The sequence below is a fragment of the Haliotis rufescens genome, unplaced genomic scaffold, assembly GCF_023055435.1.
Source record: "Haliotis rufescens isolate VD_foot unplaced genomic scaffold, xgHalRufe1.0.p SCAF_2, whole genome shotgun sequence".
Taxonomy (NCBI): Eukaryota; Metazoa; Mollusca; class Gastropoda; order Lepetellida; family Haliotidae; genus Haliotis; species Haliotis rufescens.
This window is the reverse complement of record NW_025963890.1, coordinates 77,886,389-77,900,853: the sequence shown is the minus strand read 5'-3', so window position 1 is coordinate 77,900,853 and position 14,465 is coordinate 77,886,389. Positions and strand designations below refer to the sequence as shown.

The 14,465-nt window shown below is 39.2% G+C and overlaps 1 protein-coding gene across 2 annotated transcripts in view; it reads right to left on the bottom strand.

Moving 5' to 3' along the window:
* Positions 1–13,403, bottom strand: part of LOC124123226 (receptor-type tyrosine-protein phosphatase epsilon-like) — a 68,725-nt gene extending 55,322 nt beyond the window's left edge. For both annotated transcript variants that reach the window (XM_048400591.1, XM_048400592.1), the window contains exon 1: positions 13,325–13,403. In XM_048400591.1, coding sequence (XP_048256548.1) covers positions 13,325–13,382 — 58 coding nt within the window. In that variant the 5' untranslated portion in view covers positions 13,383–13,403. The remainder of the gene's footprint in view (positions 1–13,324) is intronic.
* Between the last annotated feature and the right edge of the window lie 1,062 nt (positions 13,404–14,465).

The following is a 14,465-nucleotide window of genomic DNA, read 5'->3' as shown; positions in this document are numbered from 1 at the left end:
TGTCAGATTCTGTATATTAATCACTTGCATAACTTGTTTTGTTGGACCTAAAACACCACCTTTGCTAACCAATTGGTCCTCAGTATAGAGAATTATACAACAGCTAACGTTCAGTGAGATATATATGACATCACTAACCTGATCTACTTACCCGGTATCAGCTGCATCCATACCACTAACACCACCATACTGAATGTCCTGACACTCTCAATGTTGAGCAACGAGGAAGTGGAATACTAAGTTAAACTGTGTTAAACGTTACTGTCGCTACACACACACATATATATATTGACAGGTGTTTTTTTCACTCGCGATAATGTAACACCATGTGCTTTTGAATTTATGAGGGAGCGCCATCAATTCATAACAACACTGGGTTTAGAAGGGAGAGTTTTATAGACGTTTCCGATTCAAACAATAAGATTAATAAAGGACACAATCATATCTCCTTATAACGAACAATGTCTTCATCTTTCAGGCTTGAAATCCCTGTCACACATTTTCAGATACACTACATCTTTTTTCAGATTGGACTCAGGGCCACGAGACTTCATGTATACATGTTCTATGCAGGGATGTAATGAGACACACAGCTGCGTTTAGATCACACTATGTTCATTGACCCCCTACGAACTATTATTGTAAGGTTTACATCACACTTGTGGTAGCAGGGTAGCTTCCATCTAGGGTACGTGCCCTTGCGCTGTGAGCAATTCCTTTAAAACATTTTTATCCACGGACAGCAGTTCCCTAATACGATCGCTATTTTATACGTAACCTTGACATCGTGACCTGTTCCTATCCCGCTATTGGTGCATAAACGTTCTTGTACCAGACCAAGGTCTTAGATTCGAAGATGGGCGCGAATATAGAATCTGTGTCCCACCCAATATCATCATAAAAACTACACATGTATCAGCACAAAATATCAACTTGTAACTGAATATTACATATCTATTGTGACGTTAAGTATGGTATGTCTTATTACCACGAGAGACAGAACTATCATGCATTTAGTTCTGTAATACTAAACAGCACACAATTAATGATTACAAATAAATATATGCGTAACTACGTTACATTTAATAGCCCGAGTGTCGCTATCTTGTCACACAATTTCCCCGCACAAGTGCAGCACTATTATAGTTATAATGTGCTGTGTTTTCTTCACTGTTGTTCATGACCTCTTGCCACTTTTTCAGAATATCAGGGGATTGCGGCACCATCGAAGCATAATCACAGCACAACATAGTCATCGTGTGTTCAGCTATATTCAATAATATTATATTCTGTACTATTTATATAACTAAAACTAAAAGCTACAAAACCCTTTCCATTATCATAGTAAATAATCGGCTAAAAGCAGAGTTGTCCGACCACATCATAAAGATGTGTTGATGAATCACTATCAAATAGTGATGACAGCATGTGTTTGAAAGATGAGGGCACTTTAAAAAACATACACAACATGGACCACAGGCTATATAAATGTAGATTTTGTTGTGTACATACAAACATGCTTGAATACCCCAAAAAACCCTATAAAGTTGGTATCTCCGTCACACAGTTTAACATTCAACTATTTGGCAGAGTTATAACGTTCATCAAACATGTGTTGTGTGCTTGGGTGTGTGCCTTCGCTCAAACATGCATGCGGATGCCACCTATAACTCTTTCGTGTGCATACGATTCTTTCATTTATGACGTAAATCGCTGTATTCGCTCCAATTGCGTAGATCGGTGCTCATGACATCAAACACTGGATTGTCTTGTCCAAAACTGAGGGCCGTGATATAGATGGACTATTTTTGCCTTCACTGTTATCAACAAATAACAATTTATTCAATGTTTCCTCTCTCGTTGCTAAGTTGTAATCAACTTATAAACTCCAGCGACTCCATTGCTTTGTTCTCCAGCCAGGTGAAATCTCCAACTCGGGATATTTTCCTTAATGTGCTGTGATTATAACTAGTGTCTGTTTACTGTTCTTTGACTACTTCCTGTAACCACGAAACGAGCCCTTACACAACGCATGATACTTCCTTACGTTCAGATTCTCAAAGAGTGAGAAAAGAGTGTTTTAGTTCAATGCAATATGTCTGCTTTTGTGTGTTTTTAAAAAAAACCAAAGTAACACAGTCACGTACTCAATCTTTGTAAAACTTATCTAATCGAATATAAGACGACGATCTTGATTAACCATGAAGTATCAAGATTCACCTGTACGTTCCTGATGCCCCAGAATAGAGGAAATATATGGAGGATATTCATTATTTCTTGTTAAGTAAAAAGGGTTTCCTCATCAAGTAACCTGACAACGGGGAATTGCATGTTGTCATGAATGGGACACCACAAGTAACCATGCTTGTGTGCTAACCAATGAAGACGTCCCTGTGTACAGACAGTGATGACGTCATTAATTACTGACTAAAGAGAATGTGCTTGTATCGTGACCAGAGAGGGCGTCCCGAATAACTGACTAACGAGGATATGCTTGTTTATTGACGAGAGTGGACGCACTTGTGCACTTACCAGTGATGACGTGCTTGAGAACTGACTAAATAGGACGAATTTGTATACTGACCAGGAAGGGTATGCTTGTGAACTCACCAAAGAAGACGTCCTTCATTACTGACTAAAGATAATGTCCTTGTGTGTTGACCTCAGACGACGTGTTTGTGTGTTGATGAGAGAGAACGTCATTATTACCGACAAAGGAGAATGTGATTTTGTCTTCTGTCATTGTTACTCATCAGAGAGGGCGCGTGTGTGTGTTGACCAAAGAGGACGTCCTTTATTACTTACTAGAGAGGGCATCATTGTGTACTGACTAGAAGTGACGGGTTTGTGTATTGATCAGAGCATGATGTGCTTGTGTTCTTGTTTACTGATCAGATCAGATGTTAAATGACCAGAAAGGGTTTGTTTGTGTAAAGACCAGGTATGATGTGTACTGACTAGAAAGTCCGTCATTGTGTACTGACCAGAGATGATGCGTAATAATCAGATACACGTGCAAAACGGTTGCACTAGCTCGATTACTTCTCTTGTTTTGACACAAATTAGACGTATTCGGGTGGCCTTCTACCATACGTGGACCGGGGGCATGGCAATAACATCGTAAACAATACAGACTTTGATCACATGAGTTACAATAATGTAGTCAAGTTATGATCAAAGATTTATTTTTTATAACACATTTCCATTATATAGGTCACAAATGAGACCGAGTGTTTATCGGCTTCATATCTGGTTAGTATACAATGTACAAATGTTCCTTGTACAGGGCCTGCTTGTTCATCATATCACATCCTCTTTCTTACAGCTGATCATTTTGAAGCTACATTCCCGCGCAATAGACCCCCGGGAAGTAGTTTATATGTTTTACGTTCGCAATACGGACAATGGCACCACATGACCCATGTGAAGAATAAAAACTCACTCAGGTATCAACGCATTTCTAACCATGGGTGGCCCACTGCCCTAGGTCTCCTTTAGTTTGATGCTCGTGGATATTAATCCCGGGGATGGAGAGAGAGAGAGAGAGAGAGAGAGAGAGAGAGAGAGAGAGAGAGAGCGAGAGAGAGAGAGCATGTTTACACGTGTACACGATTAATGACGCCCAGCCATACTTTAGTCGTCAGTCTCGTAGCCAGTACAAAGACATTTAGAGTCAATTGCACAGGTATAACTTAAGCTCCGTAATTCCTGATGTAGCAACGTGTTTTTTTTTCTAAATAATGATCATGTTATTTATTAAACAAACAATGTGACTTTCCTTTCAAATTGTTCAAATCACGAAGAGGTATTTATTAGATGTTTTCAGGAGTGGACGCAATAACGAAACTGCATGATCACATGGCAGTATGGCCATTGAAATCCATTTTTTGTCATGCAACTTATGCAAAGGGCTTTCCTTCTAAGTTATAAGATAGACACCTACCTGATGTAAAGGTCAGCACATAGACACAGAGCAAGACTACAAGTCTGACCCCCTCCATGGCGGCGAGTCTGTGCACCAGGAAACTTATTTTGCCTTCACGTGACTATCAATGTGACAGAGAGTTGAACGACCCTTTCTGAATGACTATTGTGGCTACCATTCACTGTCCGTTGAGGGTATTCGTGTTATTCACCTAGCATGACAAAGATAGCGAATGTTTAAAAGTCCGTATACGTTCCTGCATATACGATCGCCTGGTGACAGTGGCGTGGACGGGAAGCTTACGTTTTGTGAAAACACCCACGACCAAGTACACGTATTTACAGACAGTAAGGCGCAGACACAATCGGTATTTACGAACGACGATGCCGTGAACTGTTGTATGGGTTCAGCATGTTCTATTTCACCGATTTAGCCACACAGTCCATAGCCTTGACATGAGACAAAAGGACATACGAGTAATCATAAGACAAGGGCGTTAAACTATTGACGTTACGTAGGTAAGATGTACATAACACTTCAAACTGACACTAGCCATAGCGCTTAGGCTTAACGTTATTCTCCCCTAATGTGAACAAGTCACGCCAATTTCTAAATCATACAGTATGTTTTACTATTATTGACATTCAGAATATCAGGGGATTGCGGCACCATCACAGCACAACATAGTAATCGTGTGTTCAGCTACGTTCAATACTATTATATTCTGTACTATTTATATAACTAAAACTAAAAGCTACCAAACCCTTTCCATTATCATAGTAAATATCGTCTCAAAGCAGAGTGAACGACCACATCATAAAGATGTGTTGATGAATCACTATCAAATAGTGATGACAGTATGTGTTTGAAAGGTGAGGGCACTTGTAAAAACATACACAACATGGACCACAGGCTATACTAATGTAGATGGTGTTGTGTACATACGAACATGCTTGAATACCCCAAATCCTATAAAGTTGAAACTCCGTCACACAGTTCAACATTCAACTATTTGGCAGAGTTAACACGTTTATCATGAGTTGACACGTGATATAGGTGGAATATTTTTTGCCTGCACTGTTATCAACAAATAACAATGTGTTCAATGTGTCCTCTCTCGTTGCTAAGTTGCAATCAACTAATGAACCCCAGCGACTCCATTGCTTTGTTCTCCAACCAGGTGAAATCTCCGACTCGGGATATTTTACTTAATGTGCTGTGGATTATAACTAGTGTCTGTTTACTGTTCTTTGACTACTTCCTGTTACCACGAAACGAGCCCTTATACAACGCATGATACTTCCTTACGTTCAGATTCTGAACGAGTGAGAAAAGAGTGTTTTAGTTCAATACAATATGTTTGCTTTTGTATGTGTTTTTAAAACAAAATTCATAACCATACATGTATAATGTGAAATTATATCTGAATGATTCAAACAGATACACATTACCATCTATAGAATTGAAAGAAGTTGATGCGCGCGCGCTGGTGAATCTGAATCTGTCTCATGTTCACAAGTCAAATCACTGGAGTGCAATCAGGATTTTAAGATATTTTAAATCTGCATCCTCGGTGAAATACACCGAGCCTACGCGTTGAACACACAATGCTTTTAGATAGTGGTTAAATGTTTCTGAGTAAAGTATAGATTCTCGTACCTTTTTTGGTTGAATCCCGTCCGGGCTTCGAACCCACACTGCCAGAGTGAGGCACCTACTCCCAGCACCCACTCAGCCACCCACTCAGCCCCTACGTGTATCCCTATGTTGTGGGTGTTAATTCACATAAACAGCTCAGATGTTTTTTTTATTTTTCATAATCCAGGTAGTGCTGCCTGTGGGTCCCGGTTTAGATCGTTTAGCTATGATGTGTTGTCAGTGATAGTATTAAGCAACCTCTGCTTCTTTCAAATGATACCTACTGTAGATGCCATTCACTGTTTATGAAACGTCAGCGCCAGAAAAGAATCGATCTCGATTATCAGCCGAAAAAGACGCATTTTGGTGTAATTTAAGGCACAATAACAGTGGAAATTAAACGGAGCACTGATATTCAGGGATGGCACCAAGTGTTTGGGAATTTGTTTATGGAGATTTTGTTGTGCTACAATGCATACAAACTATGGGTTAAAGGATACCCTTGTAATCTGGTGGTGTTATGAGCGGTGTTTGCCAAATACTATGTTTGTTTTAGATTTCTTATCCTACGACTGAACCTTCTTTAATATTAACATGTACGGATCCACAAATCAAAGTCTGAATAAATGCTGTTAATCATTTTACCACCCGAACAATCTGTGTGCGTACAATTTCGAAAAATGAACCTGCTAAATAACAAGAAAACAAATCAAACATTGTATATTCCGTTTTACTGAAATACATGTGGCATTATACATGATCCTGACACCGACTTGAAAGTAAATAATGGCAAACAGTTAGACTTGTGGGCAATCCCATTTGTATGATGGGGTTCATTTTGAGGACACTGTTTTCTCTGCACATGCAAATGGTGGACCGAGTCGATTATATATCAATCTCTTCCAAAATTGTTTTGTTAGACGTAGATTGCTACCCATCTGATTTCTGTATAGTGAAATTAACAATAGCTAGCTTTCAGTGATGTTTACATACTCGAGGAATACATAAACATGTCCTCGAAATAGACGGATCTGTTCAACTCATCCCGTGTCAGCTGTATCCATCCCACTAGCACCACCACACCGAGTACCCCGACACCCGCTAGTTGACCAACGAGGAAGTGAAATACCCGGCCAAACTGTGTTAAACGCTACGCTCACTGCACATCTACTGATCGTGTTTATACATTTTCAAGAATGTCACTCAAGGAGCCACACAACTTCGGTTTCGATCAATCTAAGGATACAATGTAGGACAGTTGGGTAGCGTGTAAGAGCTTTCTCCCTACAGTAGGCTACTAGGCATGCATGTGACCCACGGAGTGAGGTTGACATCACGACAGTGGCAGCAGGGTAGTTGCTATCTCAGTCATGATCAAGTGCAGTCAGCCATGGCGACGTACTATTGAGGACATCAACTATTGATTACAACATATATATTTCGCCTAATATATATAAAGGGTGTCTGGCAGGGTGTTGTACTATTCATGTCAGAGTGTGACCGGGGTCGTCTATTCATGAATCACTTGCATAACTTGTTTTATTGGGCATGTATTCGATACCCTTACATCACAGACATTGGTAACCAATGCGTCTCAGTTTAGATAAATGTACAGTAGCTGACCTTCAGTGATGTACACATACCACGAGGCTATGGGGATATTTCCGGATTATAGAATGAGATATGCATGACTACTTTACATTTCAGCTGTAAGTAGCCCGAGTCTCGCGTACTTGTCACACAATGTACCCTGGACTAGTGCAGCACTTTTATGGTTAGGACGTGCCATGTTTTCTGTTTTCTGCACTGTACACAGAATGTTTTTATCTCGACATGTATGCGACTTGTCTTCTCTCTCGTTGCTCTGTTTTTTTTTCATAAAACTTATAACCTGTAATGACTTCATGCCTTTGTCCGACCAGGTAAACTATACGACTCGGGACATTTAACTTCATGGGCTGTAGGTTATATTTATTGTTCTTTGAATATTTCCCGCCAAAGAGACCTTACACAACGCATTTTCCTTCTTTATATATTCTCAATTCGTGCGAAAAAAGCTTCTTGAAGAAAAGCTCAAGATGTTAGGGGTACTGTTTAATGAAATATGTCTAAGTAGCTGCTAGCTCGCTGATTAACATGATAAAACACAGCCTGATATATTTTAACCAGGAAAGAGTTGTTGTATTAAATTAAAACAGCATCTGTGTTACCATGCATTATTTGTTGTCGAATGTATCTGATGACCCACAAGTTACTCTTCTAATGAGTACAACCCATTTCTAGTCTCCCACTGCCGTGGTATTGCTGGGATATTGCTAAAAGCGGCGTCACTCACTCACTCACTCACTCACTCACTCACTCACTCACTCATAAGAAGTCAATGAGTAATGGTGTACAAGTACTTCTTGGTGGGAGCTGTTGAACACTGGCCAGACAATGCATGTGCTCTTGTGCACGCCACCATATTTAATTGTCCACCCATGTTTTGGAATACAAGATTTAACAGAGTTATCTAAAAATGCAAATGGAGACATTGAAAGAGAAATCTGATTCTCTGCGTAATTTAGACTTTCTAACAAACAACCTGTGTTCCCTGAATCATCCATCTTCTGCATGCGGCTCAAGGCTATGTCATACACCAACATATCAGGCACCATTTCATGTTTACACTGCATTTCATCATGTACACATAGACACAGAGGATATCATAGACCATGCAATATCTTTATCACCATTTAGCTGATGTTAAAGTCTTATACATTATACATGCAATACATGCAACACAGCCCTGTGTTGATGATACACTTTTATACACAATTGTTGATAGCATGTTATATCATATTTCCATGTGTTGTTTACGTGTAGATACAGTCGTACGTGTATACCGTGTTATATCACATACTGGAGGCATACTGTTCTTTATAGCGAGTCCCTCCTGTGTCTGTCGTGTGTTCGTGTATGTATCGTTGTATAACTGCAAATTATTACTTTCCTGTGGCTCGTTAAAGGCGAACTTATTGGCGTCTTATTGTTGGCAATGTCGAGCCGTCGATCACCCCACACCACGTGGGACCACCCGAGGATAGCTGATGGCCCCCCTTGTCCAATGGGTCATTGTCATTTTGGCCCATGATACAAGTAAACCGAGGTTATCTACTCCTACAAATACACTGAATACAACAGTGCCACTTAAGCTGCATGTACCTCGAGATTACACAGACACCTGGGTGGTTGGTTCGTGGGCAATGAATCGAATTACTTTCAATCAAATGATATCACTTTAAGTCTAATGATATCAATTCGAGTCTAATGACATAACTTACACTCTTATGACATCACTGTCTGGCCGTCTCAGAGTCAGTACACTGCGTCGCGTGTCCATGTTAAACCGTGGCATGAAAACATGGCATGTAAATAATACAGCCTGGACCAGAGAAACCACTACTAGATATTTTAAGCAGCGACCTAAAACATCTGAGCACGAAAACACGAGCACGAAATCAACCAAGCCAGCAAGCCTCACACCATGTCCACTTTAGTCTCCTCTTACGTCAAGCGAAGGTTACTGGTGATCAAGGCTATACCAGAATCCCTGCGGAGATATCATTGATAAGAAGACATGATTTGCAAACGGTCACTCACTCAGTCTTTTTAGAACTTATCCAATCAGTTATTAGATGACGATCTTGATGAACCATTGAGTTTCGTATCAAGATTCACCTGTACGTTCCTGATGCCCCAGAATAGAGGAAATACATAGAGTATATTTGTAATTTCTTGTTAAGTAAAAAGGGTTTCCTCATCGAGTGACGTGACAACGGGGAATTGTATGTTGTCATGAATGGGACACCACAAGTAACCATGCTTGTGTGCTAACCAATGAAGACGTCCCTGTGTACAGACAGGACGTACTTGTGAACTGGCCAGTGATGACGTAATTTATTACTGACTAAAGAGAATGTGCTTGTATCGATACCAGCGAGGACGTCCCGCATAACTGTATACAGACGATATGCTTGTTTATTGACGAGAGTGCGCGCACTTGTGCACTGACCAGTGATGACGTGCTTGAGAACTGACTAGATAGGACGAATTTGTATACTGACCAGAGAGGGTATGATTGTAAACTGACCAAAGAGGACGTCCTTCATTACTGACTGAAGATAATGTCCTTGTGTGTTGACCAAAGAAGACGTCCTTTATTATTACTCGAGAGGACGTCGTTGTGTACTGATCAGAGAGGAGGTGCTCTTTTACTGACAATAGATGACATCTTGGTGTACTGACATTAGAAGACGTGTTTGTGTGTTGATGAGAGAGAACGTCATTATTACGGACAATAGATAAGCTGGGGCAATATTACCTTGTATTTTGTAGAACAAACATAGCTTACCTTTCCCCCTTCGTTCTTTTAACGTTTCCCATCCTGTTTCAAAATACACATGATTGTGCGAAGCATACTTTGGGAACCAAGTAACTATTCTGGCAACTTTTAGTTGGAGATTTTCTAACTGAGGTGATAATTTAATTAAGCAGTGTTTTGCCCAGTTACACAGCTTAAATTTAGTGTTGATTCTACTAGTTTATTATCTGGTGAAGAAAAGCCGAGTGCTGTATCGTCAGCAAATAGTCTTGTAATGCAATCTAATTCATCAGCAATGTTAGTAACAAATACAATGAATAATAAAGGACCAAACATGACCCCTGTGGAACGCCAGCCTTCAAAGTCCTTGGCTTGGATAGAGCCCCGCTTACAAACACTGATTGAGTACGATTGCTTATGTAACTAAACAGCCATTCAAGTAAATTCCCTTCTATTCAATACATTTCTAATTTGTACATAAGCCCTCTATGCCAGACACGATCAAATGCTTTTGACGCATCGCCAAAAAACGCGATAATTTTCTCTATTATCTAAAGATATACAAATTTGATTATCCAATTCAATTAATTAATGGACAGTGGAATGGAGGAATTCTTCTCGTTCTTCAGTTAGGTTAGATATGGATTAGAAATATTCATTTGATCTCTGATTTTTTAAATCTGAAAATATAGTAGGACAGTCATCCGTATCTTGTTTCCTTAACGGGGGAATGCTTGAAGTTGTTCCAAAGTTTTTTGACAACATATCTTAATTTCCAATATGACTGTTTATTTATTATGTATAGTTCCGGAAGAAATTCATCGATGTTAGAATAGAACTTTCCCTTTCGCATAACTTTCATGTTGTTGACTTTATTGCGTTGTTTTTGTATGCAATAATATCTGTCATCTTATTACTCCTTTTTGATTTCTTTGGTAACCTAATACGTTTCCTACACTCCTTTCTTAAATGTGAATCAAACCATGGTTTGTCATTGGGTCGAATAGTGATAATTTTAGATGGAATACATTGTGTTACAAAATCATTCAATCTTTCATACAATACTTCACACATATCATCAACATTATTTTGTACATTCATTAAATAATACAGACAAATTAGTAATGTATATGAGATCATTCAAATTAACAAAATCTCCTTTGTTATAACATAAAACCTTGCGTTTATAAGCTATCTTGGTGCATATGTGTGTGTCCATTTCCATAAAGGCACCTTTGTGATCAGATATTGTACTATCGAAGCCGATCACACCACTGACCTTTACATCAACATCTTCACTGACAATGATTGGATCTAAAAGTGTGCTAGATTTAGAAGTGACTCTGGTGGACTCAAAAATAACATTCCTTATATTTTTTCTGTGTAAAATTTCGTTTATATGATTTTGTCTGTTAGATAATAAATTTTCATTTAAATCACCGACAATCACCATTTTACTAGATATATCCAATGCAACTTCGAAAGAATTATCTAAACGACTCCAAAACTGTATAGAATTGTGTTCTGGTCTGTAAACAGCACAGAGTAGTAAAGGCCCTTGAGGAAGAAATATTTTTATCCATATACTTTCATCAGTAATATTTTCTAGTTCTTGCATTCTCTTGTATGTTAAACACTTAGTGATATATATCATAACCCCTCCCCCAAAAGCATTTCTATCTTTCCGTATTGGATCATGTAATGATTGCCACTGTGAAGGTTCATTATATACAGATTCATCCAGATGTGTTTCAGTGAAACAAACTATATCATATTCAGACAAATATTCTGTAACATACCTTTGCTTATTACAGACACTCATGGTATTTAAATGTAAGATCGACAATGAGTGGTCAAGATTAGTTATATCACCTGTCAGTGGGCCAGGATTAAGTTCAAGATGTATTAACAATATGAATACGAGAATTACATTTACATTGCCGAGATAAGCCTGCAGAACACAAAGGTACAATCGAGAGTTACAAGCTTTCACTTCTAGTGATAAAATATAATGCATTATGTCCAGCTCATTCAAAAGAAACTTTGTGAAAGAAGATTGGCAGATAAACAATTGACACAACCTGTTAGAAGACTTTACAACACAGTTGAACACCTCGATCGATACTGAGATATATCATTACCCATATGTCAGTTTTAGTCTGGGAACAGTCAAACTCTTTTTGTGGGTTAACGATCGGGGAATATTAGGACGTTGCGACAATATTCTGAATGAGGCTCGTTCATCGTATTACATCCTCTTTCTCAAAGCTGATCATTTTGTAGCTACATTCCCGCGCAATAGACCCCCAGGAAGTAGTTTGTATGTTTTATGTTCGCAATGTGGACAATGGCTCCACATTATCTTTGTAAAGAATAAAAATACCCCAACTCATTCAGGTATCAACGCATTTCTAACAAAGGGTGTCCCACTGGTGGCCAGCTCCCCTAGGTCTCTCTTTTCTCGTTGCTCGTGGGGGTACGGGTGGCCCTGTCGTCTAAGGCGCCGCAATTCGCTGTGCAGAGTTGCGTCCCTTGGACACGCCAGAAACCTATGATTGTGGGTTCGAATCCCGGTTCGCCCCAATTATGTTTCTAGGTTTGTCAGCACCATACCCGTGCTCGTGGGTTTCACCGAAATGGTAAACGTCTGAGACCTGCATCACTTCGGGCTTTCCTCCCACATTAAGCTGACACGCCGCGATATAACTGGAATACTGTTAAAAGCGGCGTTAAATCCAACTCACTCACTCACTCTCGTTGCTTGTGGGTATTAATCCTACAATCTCCAATCTCATGATGTTTGGTTTGTCAGCATCAGATCCGAGGACGTGGGTTTCAACTTATACGACGTATTATAACTGATGATTACTCAGACAGGTAGAATATAACACTTCCTACCTGATAATGGTCAATTGCCATCTATTGTTAAATTGTGTTCATCGAATATGAGAGAGAGAGAGAGACAGACAGACAGACAGACAGACAGACAGACAGACAGACAGACAGACAGCGCATATATTCACTGTGGGCTAATGCGGCATGTATACAGGTGTAAAAGATTAATGACGCCCAGCCATACTTTAGTCGGCAATCTCGTAACCAGTACAAAGACATTTAGAGTCTATTGCACAGGTATAACTTAAGCTCCGTAAGTCCTGATGTAGCAACGTGTTTTTTTTCTAAATAATGATCATGTTATTTGTTAAACAAACAATGTGACCTTCATTTCGAACTAGTCCAATCACGTTTTCCTGAGTTTTTGAGTTCTTATGCAAGCAGAGGCATTTATTAGATGTTCTACAGGATTGGACGCTATAACGAAACTGCATGATCACATTTCAGTTATTATACAATTTATACAAAGGACTTTCCTTATAAGTCATAAGATAGACACCTACCTGATGTAAAGTTCAGCACATAGACACAGAGCAGGACAACGAGTCTGACCCCCTCCATGGCGGCGAGTCTGTGCACCGGGAAACTTATTCCGCATTCACGTGACTAGTAATGTCATACAGAGAGTTGAACGACCCTCTCTGAATGACTATTGTGGCTACCATACACTGGGCATTGGAGGTGTTCGTGTTATTCACCTAGCATGACAAAGAGTATGAACGTTTAAAAGTCCGTATACGTTCCTGCATATAAGATCGCCTGGTGACAGTGGCGTACATAACACTTCAAACTGCCACTAGCCGCACCGCCAAAGCTTAAGCTTAACGTAATTCTGAACTTATGTGAACAATTCACGCCGATTTCTAAAATATACAGAATGTTTTACTGGTAATAGTAGTATGTAGACCATTAACTGTTCATGTACTGATGTCAGGTTAATGTTATGCTAATAATTGTAGCATTCAGACTGTTAACTGTAGCATCTTCTACATGACAACATGCTGGTGTACGACCCGCAAAGACGCCTGATAGTCATGAACAAAATTTATTTCGTTTATTTCGTTTATCAAATAATGTAAATTTAACGTTATCTATCTTTGTTGTATGACCCCATCCCACATGTTCCTACATGTAGGTCGTACTTTCGAACTCGCCCGTTCAATAATGTTAAGACTATCAATGTTTTGTCGGAAAACTGTATACTGGTCATTTGATATAATCTGTCGATAAAGATCATTTCTTATCCTTGCGACAAAAACGTTGAGACACGCGTCAGGAAAACTAAAGCTTTGAATTTTCTTGAGCTCAAGCAATAAAATATGTGATATGTGCGTGACTTATTGGAGGAAAATACTCTCTTCGTTGTAACTGCAGTCAACATAACAAAACACAAAAGAAAATGGTATGTCACAGTGGAGCTGCAATCCTTTCAAACAGTTTTATTTCTAAAGCTACAATGCAGGATATAAATACTGACAAGTTACTTATCAATGGTTGATCATATTAATGCGATCTAGGAGAACGCTTCCTTGTGTGTGAAACCGGAACTGCTTTATTACTGATACATTTTTAAACCCTGAAACAATTGTAAAACATTCATTACACAAAATATAAATATATGCTGACATCAAATATTTCATTACA